Below are 23,819 nucleotides of genomic sequence, written 5' to 3'. Positions count from 1 at the left end.
CCCCCCCACCCCCCCCCCCCCCCACCCCCCCCCCCCCCCACCCCCCCCCCCCCCCACCCCCCCCCCCCCCCACCCCCCCCCCCCCCCACCCCCCCCCCCCCCCACCCCCCCCCCCCCCCACCCCCCCCCCCCCCCACCCCCCCCCCCCCCCACCCCCCCCCCCCCCCACCCCCCCCCCCCCCCACCCCCCCCCCCCCCCACCCCCCCCCCCCCCCACCCCCCCCCCCCCCCACCCCCCCCCCCCCCCACCCCCCCCCCCCCCCACCCCCCCCCCCCCCCACCCCCCCCCCCCCCCACCCCCCCCCCCCCCCACCCCCCCCCCCCCCCACCCCCCCCCCCCCCCACCCCCCCCCCCCCCCACCCCCCCCCCCCCCCACCCCCCCCCCCCCCCACCCCCCCCCCCCCCCACCCCCCCCCCCCCCCACCCCCCCCCCCCCCCACCCCCCCCCCCCCCCACCCCCCCCCCCCCCCACCCCCCCCCCCCCCCACCCCCCCCCCCCCCCACCCCCCCCCCCCCCCACCCCCCCCCCCCCCCACCCCCCCCCCCCCCCACCCCCCCCCCCCCCCACCCCCCCCCCCCCCCACCCCCCCCCCCCCCCACCCCCCCCCCCCCCCACCCCCCCCCCCCCCCACCCCCCCCCCCCCCCACCCCCCCCCCCCCCCACCCCCCCCCCCCCCCACCCCCCCCCCCCCCCACCCCCCCCCCCCCCCACCCCCCCCCCCCCCCACCCCCCCCCCCCCCCACCCCCCCCCCCCCCCACCCCCCCCCCCCCCCACCCCCCCCCCCCCCCACCCCCCCCCCCCCCCACCCCCCCCCCCCCCCACCCCCCCCCCCCCCCACCCCCCCCCCCCCCCACCCCCCCCCCCCCCCACCCCCCCCCCCCCCCACCCCCCCCCCCCCCCACCCCCCCCCCCCCCCACCCCCCCCCCCCCCCACCCCCCCCCCCCCCCACCCCCCCCCCCCCCCACCCCCCCCCCCCCCCACCCCCCCCCCCCCCCACCCCCCCCCCCCCCCACCCCCCCCCCCCCCCACCCCCCCCCCCCCCCACCCCCCCCCCCCCCCACCCCCCCCCCCCCCCACCCCCCCCCCCCCCCACCCCCCCCCCCCCCCACCCCCCCCCCCCCCCACCCCCCCCCCCCCCCACCCCCCCCCCCCCCCACCCCCCCCCCCCCCCACCCCCCCCCCCCCCCACCCCCCCCCCCCCCCACCCCCCCCCCCCCCCACCCCCCCCCCCCCCCACCCCCCCCCCCCCCCACCCCCCCCCCCCCCCACCCCCCCCCCCCCCCACCCCCCCCCCCCCCCACCCCCCCCCCCCCCCACCCCCCCCCCCCCCCACCCCCCCCCCCCCCCACCCCCCCCCCCCCCCACCCCCCCCCCCCCCCACCCCCCCCCCCCCCCACCCCCCCCCCCCCCCACCCCCCCCCCCCCCCACCCCCCCCCCCCCCCACCCCCCCCCCCCCCCACCCCCCCCCCCCCCCACCCCCCCCCCCCCCCACCCCCCCCCCCCCCCACCCCCCCCCCCCCCCACCCCCCCCCCCCCCCACCCCCCCCCCCCCCCACCCCCCCCCCCCCCCACCCCCCCCCCCCCCCACCCCCCCCCCCCCCCACCCCCCCCCCCCCCCACCCCCCCCCCCCCCCACCCCCCCCCCCCCCCACCCCCCCCCCCCCCCACCCCCCCCCCCCCCCACCCCCCCCCCCCCCCACCCCCCCCCCCCCCCACCCCCCCCCCCCCCCACCCCCCCCCCCCCCCACCCCCCCCCCCCCCCACCCCCCCCCCCCCCCACCCCCCCCCCCCCCCACCCCCCCCCCCCCCCACCCCCCCCCCCCCCCACCCCCCCCCCCCCCCACCCCCCCCCCCCCCCACCCCCCCCCCCCCCCACCCCCCCCCCCCCCCACCCCCCCCCCCCCCCACCCCCCCCCCCCCCCACCCCCCCCCCCCCCCACCCCCCCCCCCCCCCACCCCCCCCCCCCCCCACCCCCCCCCCCCCCCACCCCCCCCCCCCCCCACCCCCCCCCCCCCCCACCCCCCCCCCCCCCCACCCCCCCCCCCCCCCACCCCCCCCCCCCCCCACCCCCCCCCCCCCCCACCCCCCCCCCCCCCCACCCCCCCCCCCCCCCACCCCCCCCCCCCCCCACCCCCCCCCCCCCCCACCCCCCCCCCCCCCCACCCCCCCCCCCCCCCACCCCCCCCCCCCCCCACCCCCCCCCCCCCCCACCCCCCCCCCCCCCCACCCCCCCCCCCCCCCACCCCCCCCCCCCCCCACCCCCCCCCCCCCCCACCCCCCCCCCCCCCCACCCCCCCCCCCCCCCACCCCCCCCCCCCCCCACCCCCCCCCCCCCCCACCCCCCCCCCCCCCCACCCCCCCCCCCCCCCACCCCCCCCCCCCCCCACCCCCCCCCCCCCCCACCCCCCCCCCCCCCCACCCCCCCCCCCCCCCACCCCCCCCCCCCCCCACCCCCCCCCCCCCCCACCCCCCCCCCCCCCCACCCCCCCCCCCCCCCACCCCCCCCCCCCCCCACCCCCCCCCCCCCCCACCCCCCCCCCCCCCCACCCCCCCCCCCCCCCACCCCCCCCCCCCCCCACCCCCCCCCCCCCCCACCCCCCCCCCCCCCCACCCCCCCCCCCCCCCACCCCCCCCCCCCCCCACCCCCCCCCCCCCCCACCCCCCCCCCCCCCCACCCCCCCCCCCCCCCACCCCCCCCCCCCCCCACCCCCCCCCCCCCCCACCCCCCCCCCCCCCCACCCCCCCCCCCCCCCACCCCCCCCCCCCCCCACCCCCCCCCCCCCCCACCCCCCCCCCCCCCCACCCCCCCCCCCCCCCACCCCCCCCCCCCCCCACCCCCCCCCCCCCCCACCCCCCCCCCCCCCCACCCCCCCCCCCCCCCACCCCCCCCCCCCCCCACCCCCCCCCCCCCCCACCCCCCCCCCCCCCCACCCCCCCCCCCCCCCACCCCCCCCCCCCCCCACCCCCCCCCCCCCCCACCCCCCCCCCCCCCCACCCCCCCCCCCCCCCACCCCCCCCCCCCCCCACCCCCCCCCCCCCCCACCCCCCCCCCCCCCCACCCCCCCCCCCCCCCACCCCCCCCCCCCCCCACCCCCCCCCCCCCCCACCCCCCCCCCCCCCCACCCCCCCCCCCCCCCACCCCCCCCCCCCCCCACCCCCCCCCCCCCCCACCCCCCCCCCCCCCCACCCCCCCCCCCCCCCACCCCCCCCCCCCCCCACCCCCCCCCCCCCCCACCCCCCCCCCCCCCCACCCCCCCCCCCCCCCACCCCCCCCCCCCCCCACCCCCCCCCCCCCCCACCCCCCCCCCCCCCCACCCCCCCCCCCCCCCACCCCCCCCCCCCCCCACCCCCCCCCCCCCCCACCCCCCCCCCCCCCCACCCCCCCCCCCCCCCACCCCCCCCCCCCCCCACCCCCCCCCCCCCCCACCCCCCCCCCCCCCCACCCCCCCCCCCCCCCACCCCCCCCCCCCCCCACCCCCCCCCCCCCCCACCCCCCCCCCCCCCCACCCCCCCCCCCCCCCACCCCCCCCCCCCCCCACCCCCCCCCCCCCCCACCCCCCCCCCCCCCCACCCCCCCCCCCCCCCACCCCCCCCCCCCCCCACCCCCCCCCCCCCCCACCCCCCCCCCCCCCCACCCCCCCCCCCCCCCACCCCCCCCCCCCCCCACCCCCCCCCCCCCCCACCCCCCCCCCCCCCCACCCCCCCCCCCCCCCACCCCCCCCCCCCGCCACCCCCCACCCTACCCACCCCCCAGAGCACCCCCCCCCAGCCCCCCCCCCCCGAGACACCCCCCCCCCCCCCCCCCCCCCCCCAACCCCCTCCCCCCCCCCCCCCCCACACCCCCCCCCCCCCCCCCCCCCCCCCCCCCCACCCCCCCCCCCCCCCCCCCCCCCCCCCCCCACCCCCCCCCCCCCCCACCAGTCCTCCGACCTCCAGGGGTCGGAGGGCAGCGTGGGTGGGGCTGCGACGCCCCGCAGGCGACGAGGAGGACACCGTGAGTGGGGCGGGGGAGGGCGCAGAGGCGGCTCCGTGCGGAGCCGCCTGCCGCCTGCCGGCCTCCACTTCTCCCGTTTGCATGCTTGCATGCGAATGGGCTTGTGCCCCCACGCCGCCCGCACTCTTGGCGGCGTGGGGGCGCAAGGAGGCCGTGCGGAAACGGCCCAAGATGCAGGGTTACAACTAAGGAAGCCCTAGAGGGTTGCACAGCTCTCAAAATATGCTCAAGGGGCAGTGTAATCAGCAAAATATACAGGAAGAATTCAGGCACAGTGATAGTCCAGAGTCTAACAATCTCTTTAGAATTTTTTTTTTAAAAATGAAATGCATTATGAAAGAATACCGGTGCTTCACTCTGGTTCTGAAGCTCAACATTAGTTTTAAAAAATCACAGAAATAAAATCCTTTCTGCCACTGTAATATTTATGAAGCCTGGAATTCTTTGTAAAATTATAACCATTTTAAATTGCTCTTGCAGCTCACTATGGAGAAAGCTTATGGCAAGAAGATGGACAAAGCCCAAAAGAGGATTTACGCCTTGATTGACTATACTTTCCACACACATTCATCAATTCTTCCTCTTCAGAAAAACTTTGAAAATTTATATTGACCATTGTTAAACATACTGTGTCACTGTCCATATTTTTTTAAATAAAACCCTCATTACCAGAAAAGAATTAACATATCCCTAGGCACTAGAATTAAAGTTAGCCACAACTCAAGGCAAGTCTCCATCACAAAATTTGGTATTCTTCATAGCAGGTCCACTCGACCATAGAAGGTCTTATCTGGGAGTGGGGAATGTATGCTTGACACAACAAAAGCACTGCAGCTGCACCGCTGATGAAATCAAAACATATTTGTGGAACGTGAGAGCTCCTGTGTTTTTTTACTATTAAAAAGCAGCTTTCCTAGGCAGCTAAATCAGTGGAAATGTTGCTTACCTCTGAGCCTGAACTGAGCCCGATAAAGCAAATCCCTTTAACCTGAATTTTATGCATGGTTCGCTCTTAATATATAGATCTTTCAACAATGTAGATTTACAGAGCAGCTTCATAAGAGAGGTTTATATGATTGGTTGCGCAGTCATAGTTACACAGCACTCGCATTACAGCTGGACAAAAAATATGGAGGTGAAGATAAAGAAGTTCTCTGAAAACTGTATTCACTACCCACCGAACAAATGAAAGTGCTTTAGATGAATCTATTTTTTCTGGATCATGTAGAAAACGCTGGCTCTGCCCAAAATCCAGGCTCCGATGTGACAGTACTGGATGATTGTCCTCTTCCAAAGGATGATTAATTCTTCCAGCCTGTGGAGAAAGCTGAGCTTCTCCAGATTCACTATCTTCCTGCCAAGATTTAAAAGCAGGAAATGGCTCTACAAAACACAAAAAAATTGGAAATAAATGAAACTGGGCTATTAAAAAGTTGATTAAGACAAGCAAGTGTCCACCCAGTGCTTAAGTGCTACATATTGTGCACATAACAAAATGAACAGTGAAGTGCACTAGAAATCAACATATCAGCATGGAAAAGCCAAAAAAAATGTCCAGCATGCTCAGACTAAATGAACCTACTCGGTGTATAACACTTGTATATTTGTATCAGATTACAATTGTACAGTTTTGCACACTAAACAAAATTAGTGTGTACCTTCTACAAATTCTGGAATAATGGTAGTAGAGAGGTTTTTAATCACGCAACAGATATATTAAAAGATGACATACTGAAAATGCTGGAATGCAACAATCAGTGCTTAGATCTATCAGTATAAAATTTTACATAATAAAGTAAACTTTTACAACTCTAAAAAAATAAAGAAACAATTTTTATGCTGCAATATTTGAAGAATTCTGACCTTTGCTATCTATCACTGTGTAGGAACACCTCACTGGACTTTTGGAGTGACAACGAAGAAACAATTATGCTCAAGCATGGACTAAAGTAACTTAAAACACACCATTTTTCTGACATGTATGTCATATAAAAGAATGTAATTGTTCTGAAGATGCTCCAAATTAAAGTACGTAGGAGATTCCAAAAATTAAAAACCTTCAGCTGTTAGTCCCTTGAAATTTATTCACATTGGGAGGGGGGCATTCAATGTTCAGGGGCTGTCTGGGTGAAAAACAAGTACTACATTTCAATTTCCAGTGCAGATGTAATATTTGAAAATTAAAGACTAAAAGAATGCACCACAAAATGTCAATTAGCCCATTTCTACCTGTTTTCTGCCAAGAATAAAACTGTACTCAAGGGTGAAACGATGTACAAAACCTTTCTTAAAAAAAATATTACAACATGAACATATAAAGTTGCCCTATACTACATCAGACCATTAGCTGATTTAGCCAAGTTGGGTGAAGTCTGGCTGGCAGCATCTTTCAAGAGTCTCACGCAGAGGCCTCTCTCAGGCCGACCCCATGAGATCCTTTTCAACTGAAAAATCTTGGACTACAGCATAGGCTCTGTGACTGTGCTATGGCTCCTCAGGAGGCAGCAGGTAAAGGGGTAACTTGAAAGCAACCATGAAAAAGGCAGATAACTGAATGTATGGCGAACCATACTTACCCTCCCCTTCTCTCTGCAGATGCATTGTTTTGAAATCAATGAGGGGAAAAGTGATAGGGCATGGCGCTAATAAATGAAAAAATGGCAAAAAATACTGAAGTGAACATATCGCAGTTAGAACAAACCATATAAAACATGTAGGACACCATAAGGAAAGTCTTCCAATTGACTCTGGGCCAAGTGTGAGCACTGAGCTCCCATTAAAGTGTAGTAAGATCACACAGTGCTTGTCAGAATTAGGCCCTTTATTAATGAAAAGGCTTTCCAAAAATGGTAATCACAGCTCACAGACAAAAACGCCACCAAGTGTTCCCATCTTTTCACAGAAAACAACTTAAATAGGATTGACATAACAGCTTTTGCACACATTGGCTTAGCATTAATCCCATTCAAAACACAAGCAAGTTCATAGCCCTAAAGATTATTTTATGTACTCAACATGTACATTTGTTTGACTTAGAATGGCAATCATTAATATAAACATATCTGGACCTGATTCTTCATCGTAGGGTACTAAAGGATTCTTTATACCACTGAACTAGTGTGAATTTCCACAAGTTTACAGAGGAAATCTAGAAAGCCTTTTGAAATAAAGATTTCAGCACATGAGAACTCCTTTCCCAGATGATCAGATTTCGGCCAGGATCCAAAGGACCACACAAATACCTCTGCACAGGGGGTTTCAGCCTGTTGGCTTGTGCAGCAGTACTCATTCCCTCTACACACACCACCACTACTAAAGGTCAGGATTTCTTTAGCAGCAGCATCCATTGGTTCCAGAATGTGGGGGGGAAATGTACCCCATCGTTCCTCTGTGGATGCTGCCCCTAGATTATAGAACTAGACCCAGAACAAAATATTTTATTTGTCCCACCTTCATGGCTAAAAGCAAAGTCAGAAATGGACACCCCCACCACTGCAGACAACCAGCTTTCCCCATCCCTTTAAATGGATCAGTGGGCAGAAAGTTATTTCTTATGCTCGTATTTAAAATAAATTTAGTACGAAAGCTATTCACTCATTTGAATCTAAAGCATGGTTAACATGGGTATCCATCAACACTACTGCACGCTCAACACTGCAACAGTATAAACTACTTGAGGAGTGAGTTATTCAAATATACATAATTCAAACATGTACCAATTTTATTGTTCAAAAACTCACTAGACGAATAAAAATTAAACACCTTTAATTCCCCAAATGTACAATTATTTGTTTGCCTTTCAAGAGTAATTAGAGGAATCTTTGTTTTTGTTACCATACTATAGCAAAAAGTGTAGCCTGACATTAACATTACTAACAATACAGTCCTAAGGGGAGGGGCAAAAGGGCTCTGGAAACAGCATGACCCCTGCGCTGGATGTATAAGATACATCTATGCTGGTTCAGGAGCACATATGCCAGCACTGGGGAGCCGCATGGCTACCGGATGTCCAGGCGCTAGGGCAAATGTGGTATTAGCGCTGCACCAGTGCAAGAGTCCATGCCAGCATCAATGGGGGCAGAGATTACTTTAGTTGGCTTTTTGAGCCCTTTCAACCCACAAACACCCCCTTTTGCTGACATGCACTTACATCAGCAAAAAGGGTGGTACAGCCCATTGGACCACACAGGGGCCTCTCACAGATATCAGGGGAGGCTGCCTCCATTGTTTCTGGGCATTGCACTGCAAACCTCTGTGCAGTTAGTGAGGCTGTGCCTTGTCTAGCCACCACACATCTATCCCCTCCCCCTCAGAACTGGGCTGCCCTATCCATTTTATATTTAATACTGATACAGTTTATGTTGATTGTTTTGCTATTAGAATTTTTTTATTGTGATGAACATGATTATGTTTCCTTCGCTTTTTACTTTCCTTTTCTGTAACTTTTTTGTTGGTAAAATAATTTTCAAAAATTAAAAATGGATTGGGCTGCCTTTTTTGTTATGGCTACCTTTAACAGGAACTTGTGACAAAACAGAATTATGGTACCATGAGCACACAACAATTCTGCAATTAAAGGAATTATGTATTTCAAAATGTTAACTGAATTACAAATGTATTTCTAATTGTACATAATACTTTTAAAAAGATAGCAAATTTGCAAATACCTATACATACAGGGACATCACTAGGGTCTGGACTATTTCTCCTCTATAGACTTGTACAGGGATTCATTTTTTAATGCGCCAGCTGCATTGGCTCCCGGTTGAATTCCGAATCATCTTCAAGGTGTGGGTTTTGACCTTCAAGGCGTTATGCGGCTTGGGACCCTCGTATCTTCGGGACTGCATCACCCCATATGTCCCTACTCAGTCTCTGCGTTCAGCAGAGGCCAATTTGCTGGTGGTCCCCGGCCCCTCAATGATGCGGCTGGCCTCCACACGGGCCAGGACTTTTACAGCACTGGCCCCGACCTGGGGCCAGTGCTGGCACCAGGACCCTTCCTCCAGCTGTCCGGGCCCTGTGTTGTTCCATCAGGCCTTAGGAGTGTCCAGCCGCTGATGTGGTGCCCCCTCACTGATCTTTGCCCTTGCGCTGTTACATCAGGGTCCCCCTCATATTGAGGGGCCCGCAGTCGCCCTTCTTGGGGTAGGTTTTAATTGGGGTTTTCTGGACGCCTCTTGCTTATTTATTTATCTATTAATTATTAACCGCTGTTTTATAAGAGTTTTTAAGATGTTTTATTGATTATTAACGAGATGGAGCCTATGTGTTTGTGTACTGTATATTATTTGCTCCTGCTTAATTTTGTTTGATTCTTGTTGTTCACCGCCCGGAGCCCTTCGGGGATCGGGCGGTATAGAAATTGAAGAAATAAATAAATAAAATAAAAGCAAGGGCTTTCTTTGATCTGGAAGCCTCAACTGCAAAAAATATAACTCTCACTGTACTATGAACTTATTTTCCTGTCACTCTCACTTTAAAAAGCTCATGGTGAAGTATCAATGAAATACTGATAGCAAATCCCAATAGACTAATATTATGAGGAATCCAATGTGCATTTCTGAACCGTGTATATTTTAGAATTACTACGTTGATCAAAAAATATTAAGGCAGTCTGAATTACCTTCCCATTTATCACCATCATTCACATTCTTCAAATCTAGATGTGGCACAGGGACACATAGTGTTGCTTCTGGAGCATTATTATTTCTGTTTTTCAGTTCTCCTGATTCCGTATAAGCATCTGAATCACAAATCTTGCTATCAAAACCCTATAAATAAGTAGCAAAGATACTTTAATCAGTTTGTAACAGTTTCAATCAAACTTTTCTATGCTACTTGTGTGTTTTTCTTTCCCTAAAATTAAATGTTTGATTCAAATCTGAACTATAAACCAAATATTACACTAAAAATCCCTTTGTGCCTCTTCGCTAAAACCCTGCAGACCGTAACAAGAAAATGACCAAAGAATATTCAAAAGGCAGGGGGGTGTAGAGGAATACAATATTTACATTAGAGAAGACCTACTACATCTAGGCTATTGGCTACATTAGACTAGCTTGCTGTATATATTCTATAGTGTTGGTTAGTTTTTTTGTAATACATATTCTCTAGTGTAATACATATTCTCTAGTGTAAATTTGTAATACTTTGAGTTTTTTCTAGGGGCTGTGAGGGCAAACTCTCAGGCACTCCTGATGGACTACAGTTCCCAGGAGCCCCTTTCAGAATGGCCACGGTCATGCCCAACAAATGGGAATGGTAGTCCACACATCAGGAGTTCCACAGTGTTCGCCACCACTGCAGTGTAAATATTGACCAAGAAAACATCACTTCCATAAAATGGTCACCTTACCAATTCTAGGGAAACATGCATGCCCTTCCAAGTGAAGCCACAAAGTATAAATACATGTTTAAGATTTGCAGCATAAATGTACAAAAGAAACTGGGGTCGGAGGGAGCAAAGTCTTACCAGAACGCCCAGTCCTGAGGGTCAAATGCCTGTTGCCATCATCGAATGATGCACCATCTACTTGACCATAACATCTCAGTCTACTGCCTGAGCCAATGTCCCTGCCAAGCATGAATGAAGACAATTTATTATTTTATGCTACACTCTTAAGCCAGAAGTCCCCAACCTTTTTAAGCTTGTGGGTACCTTTAAAATTCTGACAGTGTGGTGGACACAGCCACAAAATGGCTGCTACAGAAGGCAGTAGGTAGTGGGTGAAGGCTGATGCAGGAGACAGGAGGTAAGAAGCAAGTACTGGGTCATTGTTGACAACACAATGTTTACTAAGCAGGCTATGTTAATAGAGTGGTTTGCCACTGCCTTTCCAGTTGCCAGCCACAAAATTGCTGCTGCTGTTTACCTCCAGTCACAAAGTGAAGATCCTTGTGCTGCCACAGCAACATTTTAAAAAAGCCTCCCGATCAAATCTCCATTGATCTGCTGGGCAAAAGCCACACCTGAACAAGGCTGCTTTTTAAAATCACTTGGTGGGCTCCAGGAAAGGTGTCAGCAGATGCCAGGGTGCCCATGGGAACCACATTGGGGGGTGCAAGTTTAACTTACCACTAGCATACAACCAAAAAAAAGAATACATTTTAATCTATGTGTTTGTCCATCATTCCTCTCTCTTGGTGTAATAGTCCCCAAAGGTTGAGCAACTTGTGCTGTGAAGACTGAGCTGTACAACTTTTGGTTTGTTAATTTAGACATCATGGAAATCACAATTTACAAAAATTATGGTTTACAAGCATACTTAGAAATATTGGTTTCTGCTTCTGGTTTGCTATTTATAGCAAATTGTTGCTTGGAAATTCAGACATTACAGATCAACCTGTGTGATAAACATGAACCTAGCTAGTGGTTGAACTGAACTGTGGTTTCTAATCCTGATTTGTGAGAGAGAAGAACTCTGGTTTGTCCAGGCATTCAAAGTCAGATGTTACCTGAAGACTTCAGTCTTCAATCTCCATGGCCATAGAATAATGAGCATGACCATGAACCAGGTTTGGACATACTACAAACTAAGGTTTATGTGTGACTCCTGAATGCAGCTAAATCAAGCCATGGTTGTCACTACCATAATTTAGTTGAATTTAGCCACAATGTACAACACTACCAAAGCTTGCTTGACTTCAGATAACTTTAAAGTTACCTTAAAAACGATTCTCTGACATCACAATTCATATGCTTGAAGTTATTAACAAAGCAGAAAAGGACATGAGGCCAGTTGGTTTTACATTAAATTATTTCCTTATATGCTTTGCCTTCCCCAACAATAATAAAAGCTCATTTACTTAAAATCAGCAAGCATCCCCTACCCCAATATCACAAAATACAGGCTTAATACTTTAATGACCTCACATAATAACTTTGGACAAAAAAGTATTGACATTTACACTACCTGCCAACAAATATAAATTCTTCACGCCCTGGAAATAGCTTCCAAAAGTAACTTTTAAAAAAAGAATGCTGTTTTTCTCTGATAGTCACAAGCATTTTGATAGACAAATGCAAAAGCTGAGGATTAGAATAAAACTGTCAAGACCATCTGGTTCCCCAATACTGTCACATATGTTGAAATACATACCTATCTCCAAGGGACCCCTCGGCTTCTCCTCCTCCATTACATGGCTTCAACAATATGCCTACTACCTGTTGAGGAAAAAACAGAGACCTCTAAATGATACTTCATGAAAGTTAAGACATCCATAGTTGCATGCTTGTAATAAACTAAGTTACAGTTTTATATGTGACTTGAAGTCTGACCCGAATAAGTTTCTATATTTCAAGAACTACAGCTCCTTTAACTTTATACAAACATGGCTAAAGTACAACATATCAAAATAGATAATCATACCATATATCATCCTTCTCATTTTTGGCTCATTTGAACAGCTCAGGCAAGCAGATTTTTGAAACCTAAGAACTGAAATGTACTAGTCATAGATCAAATCTGAGGCCTGGAGATCAGGATAAAATAATAGTGACAAACATGTTGAGGATTTGTCCTCAGCTTACGTAAAATGAAACAAGTCTGTTGGACTTTCTAAAAGGTACTATTAATCCTTGTTACTAAATAAAGCAGCAACAAGGGTAGAATGAGATGCAAAGCTGCTGGCAACAAGCACACTCATCCTGCCTAAAGCAGCAACTGAGTAGGACCAACCACATTTTGATCATTTATTAAACCCCAGTAACAAGGTCAAAACACTCCAAGGTTGTTTGCCAGTATACTCTAATAATTTTCATTCTTAATCCCTCAAACCTTATTTTCTTTAAGACTTATTTGGAAACTTTTTTGTAATTTCAACAAGTTGAAAACCATGAAAAATTATAAAACACATCAGCAGTGGAAAAATGTTACAGAGTCATTGTAGCCCATATTAAACTTTCCACAGCTTGTACAACCTATCTTAATAGTTTGAAAAGAAGGGGAGCTAACATAGAAATATATTAATATAATTAATTCTCAACATGGCCAAATATGTGCATGTTTAAAATCCAGAAACTGGAGCTATGAAATAGACAGTTCTTTCTACAAAATTGTGAAAAGTCTTAATCTGCAGAAAAATCTGAAATCTAAAAACAAATCTATTAGGGGCAAATCCCCCCCCCCCTTCCAAATGAGAGAAGCAGAGCCTGTACTTAAAAAAAAAAAGGAGATCCCAGTGGGCATTGTGGAGGCTGTCAGATTTTGATCCATTTTTTCATATCAGTAAAAGGCTGGGAAGTCTTGATCTAGATGGACCATGTTGTCACACCTCAAAAGTTATAAACAGGGTCAGCCTTTGTTAGTACTTGGATGGGAAACCACCATGAAGTCCAGTGTTCCTATGCAGAGGCAGGCAATGGCAAAAAAATCTCTGAACACCCTATGGGTCACTGTAAGTTGGTTGCAACTTGATGACACTTTCTACCACCGAAAGGTAGGGGGAGAGGGAACGGGTCTTTCCAAGGCGGTTCTGGCATTTGAGGGAGGATTCATCCTAGGCAGCATCCACCAGATGATTTGCTACTACGTGACCTACATGACTCATTCAGGCACAGCTGCCTACTACTATTCAGCAGCAGAATTCCCACAAAAGCCAGTGCGGTACATTTCAGTCTAAGATTTGGGAGATCCAGGCTCAAATTCCCATTCTGCTGCAGAGGGACACTGGGTGATCTTGGACTAATCAAACTCACAAAGCCTCATTTGCCTCACAAGATTGTTGTGAGGATAAAACGGAAGACAGAATGATGTAAGCTGCTTTGGGTCCACATTAGTGACAAAGGTGGGGTATAAATGAAGTAAATAAATAAATATAGCTGAAGATGAGGGGGACAGGATAAAAGGTAGGTTTGCTGGTTTGTGAGTGGGAAGGAAAAAGGAAAAGATAATAAGGGAGCTGCCAAAAAGAAGAAGAGAAGAAATAGTGGAGAAAGGATAAAGGGGAAATGAGGTTCCCCTTTGTGGGTTCCCCAGTGAGCAACTGTGGCCAGTCCAGAAAGCTAGCACCAGGCAATTTTTCCCAGAAACAGGCTGCCAGGAAGAGGAAAAGCTGAAGACATGGGAGTCGATATACGTAGGTTCACTGGTGGAGCTGAAAGAGAGAAGGAAGCGGAGAAATGGGATGGCTATGGGGGCTTTCAAGGAAGGGAAAGAAGAAATAGTTTGGGAGGAAAAAATGAGATGCCCCTTGCAAATCCCTGCAGGTTCCCCACTTGCAAAGATATAAATGCTTTAACAGATTTTTATGTTTGCTATTATGATATTTTATTGCTTATTCATCAGAACCACTGGAAATGTTATATTTATTGGAAGTAATGGAATATAGTTGTTACTAGCCTTAATGATTTTATTGTTCAGTTTTGCTTATTTTACTGAACTGCTTGCAAGAAAATTGATTATGAGGGGGCTTAAGAAAGTTATACAAATAATTAATACAGTTCTCAATATGTGTAGTGCCAGGAAATGGTCTGGGGTTTTTTGTTTGTTTTTCCATTTGTTGGTAAGACCTATATGTCACACTAGATCAGTGGTGGCGAACCTATAGCGCTCCAGATGTTCATGGACTACAATTCCCATCAGGGGCTGATGGGAATTGTAGTCCATGAGCATCTGGAGTGCCGTTGGTTCGCCACCACGGTCCTAGATACTGAGCACATTTTATGCTGTTTGAACACAATGTAGCCTCAGCAGGCCCACCAAAGTTGATGAATCTGCAGTACACATGACAATGCCTAATCTGAGTCTCTAAGGTTCACCATCACTGATCTGATTGAAAGACTGGGCAGGGCCAAGTACATCACTACGGTGGACCTGTGTAACAGCTATTGGCCTATTGGCAAGTGTGCTGGGATGAGGAGACTTCTCTAAAGCTATCATGATTACAATTTGTGACCATGTGTTTGGGCTGCATAATACACCCAAGTCCTTCCAGCAATTAATCAATTGTTACAGGGCCTATCAGAATTTGCATGTGCCTACTCAGTGACATGTGGCAAGATCACATGGTGCATATGCTTCATGTTTTCAACAAGATACAATCTGCTAGACTCACTGTTAAGGTGCAGAAATGAAGCTCCATGAAGAGCTCCCCTGCCGTCCCCCCCTTCTTGGGGTGAGTTTTTAAATTGAGCCTGGACGCCTCTTGTTTAATTTGCTAATTGTTAGCCGCTGTTTTTATGTATTTTAAGATGTTTTATTGACGGAGCCTATGTTTGTATTTTACTGGATTTGCTCCTTTTTATTGTTTATATATTATGTTGTTCACCGCCCGGAGCCCTTTGGGGATCGGGCGGTATAGAAATTGAATAAATAATAATAATAATAATAATTTGGATTGAGAATAAAGACTAAAGCCATCTTAATTCTGTACTAATTCACATTTTCACTTTGTACAATACAGATAGGAAAGTATTTACTGTTCAAAATACTTAAATCTAACATTTCCAGACTACAGCTATAGAACTTAGCATTCACATAGAGCAAGCATTCTGTGCTCCCTTACCTGATTATAGTCTTCTTCTTCAGATACAGAATCAGGTTGTACAACTTCATTGTCTAAACTAGTGCAATCCACGGTTTCAGAGCAGTCTCCAAAATTCTCATCATCTTTAGTAACATTCTTTTCAGTATTACCCCTTCTAAAAGGAACAAAACATATTTTTAAAATGGGAGAGGTAATCATAACATTTATTAACATTTGATTGACTATTGGTATTGAAACAAAGAATTCCATGTTAATCTTTGGAGGAAGGAGATATTATAATAATGGTATCTGAAGAACCTATAAGTGCAGTGTTGTTTAACAGTTAGATCAGTGGATGAGGAGAACCTGCTGAAATCCCTCCCCTGCCGTGAAGCAAAATGAGTGACCTGGGTCAATCCCCTCTCCCAGCCAAAGCTGTTGTGAGGATAAAATGGAGGAAGGAGAGTTATGAGCTCCATGAAGAAAAGACAGAATATAAACACAGTTAATAATTTGTCAAATACATTCATAGGAGTACATTTAACTACATTCAGAAAAGGGAACGAATTAACTGAACAGCCTGCTCTGCAACATTTCTAGGCAATACTCCCTCCAGTCTGCCACAAATAAGTTTGCTCTCTCTTATACCCACCCATGGGAGACATGGAAAGCTAAGATAATTCTGCCATCCCTCTTGCAAATGGAGCAGGTACTGATCAGGCAGTATCTACATAGATGTTCAACCAAGCCATTTTCAGATAGATAGGCTTGAATCTTCAGATCACTGCTCCAGCTTTTTCAACAGACTAGATGTAACACTTTGTATTTGCTTTCACCAGTTATGGAACACAATCTCCTATGTATTTAATTGGCCACAACAGAATATTACAACAGTCTGTTTCTTCCTTTGTTTGTGCCACTTCAGAGACTATGTTTTCTCTTAATATAAAGAGATATACAACTTTGCTGTGTTTCCTTTCCCGCACAACTTTTTTTAAAAAAATGAGATAATACTAAACAAGCATGTTAAATTATTATTATTAAATTGTTAAAGTGAATATAATTATTTAAAGTGAGTGAAGTAAATCACAGCATATCAACTTATTCACAGTCTAGCTTTCTCCCAACATGGAAAAAACACCACAGCTTCTTGATGTTATTGTTTTAAAGGTAAAGATGAGTTCATAATTCACTTTTTAAAAATTTATACCTGTAGCAGGTTTTAAGTTAAAAAAAGAGGACACAACACTACTGAACATATAATGGAGATCCATATGCGTGCCAAATACCAGCCCTACACAACTGTATTTTAACATTATAAAGAATACAATTCCATGTGTTTTACATTATATTTACACTAAACTGTAACCAATTAAACCATTCCATATATTTAATATAATTCCAGGTTTCTACATTAAACTAAATCAACTGACAAACAGATCCTACTTTTCTAGTCTATGAATTAAAATCCCAATGACCCTAACAACAGATTGATAAAATGCATTTTACATCATTCATTGTAATTTCAGTACTCAAACAGGCAATGTTATAAAATAAAATCTTACTGGTTGTTAGATCCTCCTTCATCCCCCTCAATATTTGCTTCATGACACACCATTATGTGCTGTAAATCCTTGAGATCTTGATCTATGCTGCTCTGCAGATCAAAGAGGTGTTGTTCTACAGCTGCTCTAATTGTTCTTTCCAAGATGCTTTTAAAAGAGAGATTATTCTTATTAATAAACTATTTTCTAAATTTGGCTAATTTTTTTAACCAGGATGCAGAGGTTATCGGTGCCAAAAGAAAAGCAGATTTAAAAGTATTTCTCAATGCATGGACATTTATAACGATCCACTATAAATTCTCAGGGAGCCAGGATGGTGTAAGAATGGCAGAGTCTAATCTGGAGAACTGGGTTTGATTCCCCACTTCTCCATATGGGCCCTGCTGGGTGACCTTGGGTCAGTCACAGTTCTCTTACAACTCTCTCAGCCAACACAGAGGCAGGCAATGGGCAAACCACCTCTGAAAGTCTCCTTGTCTTGAAAACCTATGACTTGATGGCACTTTCCAACACTACTTTACATTCTCAGCAAATGGTTCATTCAACTGAATAGTCTTCATTATTTAAACCACGGGTCTGCAACCTGTGGCTCTCCAGTTGTTCATGAACTACAATTCCCATCAGTCCCTGCCAGCATGGCCAATTGGGCATGCTGACAGGGGCTGATGGGAACTGTAGTTCATGAACATCTGGAGAGCCACAGGTTGCAGACCCCTGGTAAACCTTTCGAGAACTGCTGCTCTATAGTCAGTTTTGCTTACACCACCTTTTCACAAAGTTGCCTCTACCTCCTTTGCTTAGGCTACATCATTTTAAATCATGGGACTGATTTTTTGAAATGGCCTTGGAGATCAGGGCACTTTTACCACTTACTTTTAGGAATGCTTATAAGCCTTCCTCTTTCAGAGGTCTTTTTGTTGAGTTAATCTGATGATGCAGAAGAATGCACCTACATATTAATTGAAGTGGATGTTCTGTTGGTCAACTCTATTTTCTTGAATGTTTGGGTTATTTAATGCTATTTAACATATATATGTGGTCCCTCACTCAGCTAGTCTGGAGTTTTAAGCTGGGTTGTCATCAGTACACAGATTACACCCAGCTACATGTGCTGATGGATAGATAGATGGACACTGTCCCAGATAGACTGGCCAGTAGTCTGGAAGCTGTGGTGAAATGCTTGAAACAGTTGGATGAAACTAAATCTGTCTAAGGCTCCATCTAAGATAGAGGTCCTACGGCTGGCTGGGAAGCCACCAGTTTGGGTCAACAGCTTCCAATTTTGCACGGGGTAACATTAACACCAGCACCGACACTCAGGACCCTGGGGGTGATCTTGAATGCCTCCCTTTTTATGGAGGATCAGATCACGAATACAGCCAGAGTGGCATTTTTCTTTCTTTGTTAGTCTAGGCAGCTGCCGCCCTACCTGTGTCACATTTTTTGATCTGCAACTTCACAGACATCCAAGCAATATGCATCTTCACGCTTAGGATCCTTTTAACTTGGTTATGTAGAGCCGTTCTTGGGCCAGTTCCCAAAACTTTGAAGGGTCAAAATGTAGTGGTAAGAGACCTTCCATAGACCCCATCCATGAGGATATTTTACAACCAGTGCTCCGCCAGGTGCACTGGCTCTGGGTGGTGTACAGAAGCAGATTAAAGGTTTGGGTGTTAATCTTCAAAGCCTTAAATGGTCTGGGACCTTCATACCTTCAGGACCACCTCTTCCAATACATCCCCCAAAGAGCGTTATGCTCTGCTGGTAATAATCTGCTGGTGATCCCTAACCCTAAAAGTATCCAGCTGTCCTCAACCAGAGTTTTTTTTGGCTCCGGCCTCAATATCTATTGAGTGAGACCCTGGACCCGAGGGACTTGGCCCAGTTCTGCAATGCCTGCAAGACAGAGGCGTTCCACCAGGCCTATAGTTGAGGCAGCAGTGGTTCCATCTTGCTGAACACCCTACTCCTATCTTGGTTTCTGTTTTCAGTCATTTGTTAATTTATTTGTTAACTGTTCATTCTGATTAATTATTTCCATTGTGTGCCTTGTGTTTTCCTTGTGTTCCTTCTCTACTTTTTCTCCTTCCCTGGTTGTTTCCTGTTAGAGTTTAAATTTTATTAAGGGTGCCAGGGAGATCTAAACTTTTAATTATAGTTTTGTTACTGATTTGTATATATTGTTTTAACCATGATGTGACCTGCCCTTAGCCCAACTATATTCAGAATAGGGTGGGCTATAAATCTAATGAATAATAATGTCTTTATTAGATTTTTCTGCTATATTGCTAGAGTCTTTAAATCCTTAGAGGAAGGCAGAACACAACTATTCTACTAAATCGATCCATCACATTTAGGCAGCGCCTGGTATCTCACCTGACAATCCAGCACAATCCAGTACAAGACTTTTTAAGCAGCTCTGCAGGAAGGATACAACTGCACGAGACATGCATAAATCTTTCAATATGTTTCTAGATTTCTGCCAGGCTGTGCTTTCTAGAATATTTTAGGACAAGTATCAGTTTTTGATCCTTCCATAGTAATACTGTCACCCTTTTTCTGATGGTTCAAGTTCATTGGTGAGGGAAGAAATTCTAAAGTATAAGCCAGACTTACTGTGCTTGATTATAAAACATTTTGAAGCACTGATAATTTTATTTAACTTCATATTATTTGTAAGATCATTAACAAGGTTAAAAATACTAAGGAAATCTGTGTCTTGCTAGTGATCTGCTGCTATGATATAGAAAATACAGAAATATCTTCAATAATTAAAGGTATGAGCCATAGGGGGAGAAACAGCATTTGGTGAGGAAATGAACAATCAATTTAGATGGGAGACGGTTTCTTTGGAATACAAGGAGATCAGAAGCGTGTGTGCAATGTGCTAAGGAGCTGAACAAGAGTGGGCTCAAGGAACTGTTACTGAAGAAGCCAGTGGTCTGAGAAATAGGGACAGTGAGACTAGTAATGAAAAATGATGAGGGGGGAAATAGGGACAGTGAGACTAGTAATGAAAAATGATAAGGGGGGAAATCTCATTTTGAATCTATAAAAAGGGAAGGCTGTATATTCATATAGGGAATCAAGAGCATTTTGAAAGCTCAGGTGTTGTGGGTAAGATATGTGCTAACAAAATGAATTCAGTCTTGGGCACAACTTTCCAATTAGATCAAATCTGCCAGAATTTATCCACTGAAGGCTCAAACAATGCAACATTTCCATAATACAAAAAAAGTACTGGTTAGAAGTTCTATAAGGATTTTCTACTTACTCTGCAGAGGCTGGCAAGATGCTTAAGGGAGAGAGATGAGCACTGTAACAAAAAAGAAGGAATGATCTTTCTTTACCATAAATGTGCAATATCAAACAATTGTGGAACTTAAAAACCCACAAAGTGGTAGATCTTACATCTATCTCAAAGCACACTTCTAGTTCACCAGCTGACCTCTGCTTTCAGTGGAGAATGGAGAAAGCTGGAGCTAAAACTCACTCCTGGTTTCACTTCAAGCAAAGTGCTTGGACAATGTCTGAACATGACCTTAATTCAGTACTAAACATAATTGCTGAGAATGCAGAAATAAGACATAAGTAACTTTTATGCAGTATAAACTGTCCAGTGTATTAACCAGCCAATTCAAACTTCAAAAAAATGCCCAAACCATTTCCACTTAAAATGCCTAAGCCAATTACAATAACCATAAAGTTCTATCTTGTACATATCAAACTCATTTGATAATAATGTATCTAAACTGCCAATGTAGTTAACAAAAACAGAATTAAATTTCAGTGGCAAAAGACCTTCAAGTCACAATCCTAGGAAAAGGACAGATCATAAATCCAGCAGGCAACTTCTTTTTGAAAAAGTTGCCTTTCCTAATCCTTCAGGAGGCAACAACCTAGTCAGAGAAGAAGCCACACAACAACTTCATACCTTCAAAAATTTGTTAATATTAACAGCTACCAAAAAGTAACTCAACTGTAACATACATCAAACACTTATATAAATAGAGCTGCTTACGTCAGAAACGTTAACCTTTTAAGTTGATATATCAGAAATGCTTTGAAACCAACATTCAAAAACACATCAACATCGGGAGTACCAGAGGCAGTTAAGGCTGCAGTCACAGTGCCAGTCATCTCTTGCTCCATCCTAATTCCTTTGCTGATGATAGAAGAAAAACAGAGGAATGGGGCTGTAGGGGAAATCTGTGATACAGGAGGCATGACATTGATTCAGCCCCTACTATTGTATTCGTTAGGTTACAACAGGGGTTCCCAATCTTTTTGTGCCTGCAGGCACACTTGGGATTTTTACACAGCATGATGGGTACAGCAACAAAATGGCTACCACAAAATGGCTGCTGAAGGAGGTGAATCCAGTCCCACAGCTTAACTTTAGTAACATAGTACAGAGCCTTGTGATACAGCGGCAGCTGCTCTCAAAGCAATATTTAAAAAATTCTGCACAGCCAAGCAAATCTCCAACAGTCAATCAGAAGTCCTGCTGAGCAAAAACCCTACATGTTCCTGCCCACTTCCTAAAAACTCTTGGCAGGTGTCAGAAAAGGTGTTAGAGGGCCCCTTGTTGGGTTACTTACTATAGATGGGGTACTTACAATACAAGTGGTATCTTTTGTTGCCATTAATAGTAGTACCAACAGTTGACAAGCTATCAACATTGCACCAGAAAAACTAAAAAAATACATACACACTGGTCTCCTTTTACTCAATATTGGAACAAGAAGTTTTCAGAGGAACCAGTAAAGATATCAATCTTAAATTTGATACAGCACATTGGACTAGTGAAATTTGCCTATCACTGTAAACAATTTGCATATTACTGTAAGGTTTTTAAAGAACTGTTATCAATGCTCACATTAACAGCAATTCAAAATTCTAAGCCTATTTTAGATTACAAAAATTGGCATTTTAAAAAAATCCTTATGCTGTCAGAAACTGATGAGAGGAATAACTATAGTTATGTATATTCTCTTCCTTCATTTATTTAATTCATCAACTGTACGGGTTTGCACCATATACTGGTTGATTATGCACTGTTGCATCTTAATATATATAATAAAAAGAAAGGGTACTGGACCAGTTAATTAGATTTTGCAGCTGGACATGGGATTACATACATATTTATATAACGCTGATATCTTGATATTTATGTAAATCTACACATATGTTGATGAGATTCTTGTTGAACTGTTTTCCCATTTTCTATACTTTAAAAGGGAAGACAAAAAAACAAAACAGGAACTGAGATGTGGAAGGAGAAAACAGACACCTCCAACCAGAGAAACTCTCATGTCATCCATTTCTAGGGCAGAAGGGTTTAAAGCAAAGTCCAGCAACAACCAGTTGTCCACAAAGGGGGCAACACTTTCAGATTATAACAGCAAAGCATTCTGAGGTGCTAGGGTGAAAAATATGCTGTAGATTGTTTGGAAGACTGTAAGGCAATTGTCTGATACAGGTACACTTTGTGGTAAGGTAGGGGTACCACCACTATCCAGTTAGTAGCAGACATCTCCCAAGCCTGGGAGAAGAGAACCAAACAACCCCCTACTATGTAGTCACATGGAGGGTGACTTGTGGAATACACTGCCTCAGAGTGTGGTAGAGTATCCTTTCTTTGGAGGTTTTTAAACAGAGGCTGGATGGCCATCTGTCAAGGCTTTTTTTGATTGTGCATTCCTGCATGGCAGGGGGTTGGACTTGATGGCCCCTGTGGTCTCTTCCAACACTATAGTTCTATGATCCTATGATCACGTTAGTATCTACTCACAAAAGTGGTCACATGCTCCATTTGACTTTTAAGCTAGTAAGGTCAGGTGAGAAAGATCTCCATTCCTTCTTAATGGGTGCTGCCAATTCAGAAGCAAAGGAACCTTCAAGAAGCCATATGGATGGTCACCTGTAATTAAGCTTTCTTTTAAGTCCAAAGAAGAAATGAAGTTCTCCTTTTGGATTGTTTGCAAGATCATGTAGAGCAATTCCATTCTGAATTCTTAACTCACAGGTTAAGCCTTTTTAAGTTGAGGATCACTCCCCACTCTCCTGACTTCTTCAGCATCACAAATACAGGTGAGTAGATCCCTTTCCCCTGTTCTCGACTGGCACCTCCTCTATGGCCCCTTTCTCTATCAGATGTTGTACAGCTGAAGGATACCACTAATAGGACATCTCAATAGTTCTGTTTAACACGTCTACAAAAGAACTGTTTTGATCAACAGTGTGAATTACCAGTGATTCCATGATGCAGATACAAGTAAACTGAAAAGGAACATAATGTTACGCTCTTGTTCATTTTTGAAATGTGTCATGGCAACAGAATCTCACCTGATAATCCAACTGAACAAAATTACCCTAGACAAATTTCCCTACACAGAGAACCAAGGAGGAGGCCATCTTTGTCCACCATGACCACTGCATAGTTTTAATTAGGTATTTGTTTGAAGTGCAAGCTCCAGTGATCACCAAAGCTTGACTGAAGGCTCCCTCACCTCAGAGGAACACATTTGTCATGACTTAGATCTATGTGGGACAGAATTCTTTGCTGTACATTCTGGTAAGTTTCCAGGCAAGATATTCCAAGGAAAGATATTACTATCTGAAACATTCAGAGTAATTTGGAACGTATGTTCCAATGAAAATGGACACACCAGTTCTCTGAAGCAACTTCATTTAATGAATTATCTGGACAGGGACCTTGAAAAACCAGTTGGTTATAAGGAAGATAAGCCTAAGACCCTGATGTTAAATTTTATTCACCCAGC

The 23,819-nt window shown here is 48.4% G+C and overlaps 1 protein-coding gene across 1 annotated transcript in view; it reads right to left on the bottom strand.

The window, feature by feature from the left end:
* The window catches only part of FAM13B (family with sequence similarity 13 member B), a 70,525-nt gene that overhangs the window by 13,346 nt on the left and 33,360 nt on the right, over positions 1-23,819 (bottom strand). Inside the window, exons 8-15 of the mRNA XM_048487372.1 lie at positions 21,056-21,199; positions 20,309-20,350; positions 17,035-17,181; positions 15,509-15,644; positions 12,103-12,167; positions 10,441-10,576; positions 9,627-9,774; positions 5,179-5,383 (exon numbers count right to left, since the gene is read on the bottom strand). Coding sequence (XP_048343329.1) covers positions 5,179-5,383; positions 9,627-9,774; positions 10,441-10,576; positions 12,103-12,167; positions 15,509-15,644; positions 17,035-17,181; positions 20,309-20,350; positions 21,056-21,199 — 1,023 coding nt within the window. The remainder of the gene's footprint in view (positions 1-5,178; positions 5,384-9,626; positions 9,775-10,440; positions 10,577-12,102; positions 12,168-15,508; positions 15,645-17,034; positions 17,182-20,308; positions 20,351-21,055; positions 21,200-23,819) is intronic.

This window comes from Sphaerodactylus townsendi, linkage group LG03 (assembly GCF_021028975.2).
Source record: "Sphaerodactylus townsendi isolate TG3544 linkage group LG03, MPM_Stown_v2.3, whole genome shotgun sequence".
NCBI classification, from domain to species: Eukaryota; Metazoa; Chordata; class Lepidosauria; order Squamata; family Sphaerodactylidae; genus Sphaerodactylus; species Sphaerodactylus townsendi.
This window is presented reverse-complemented; position numbering and strand designations above follow the sequence as displayed.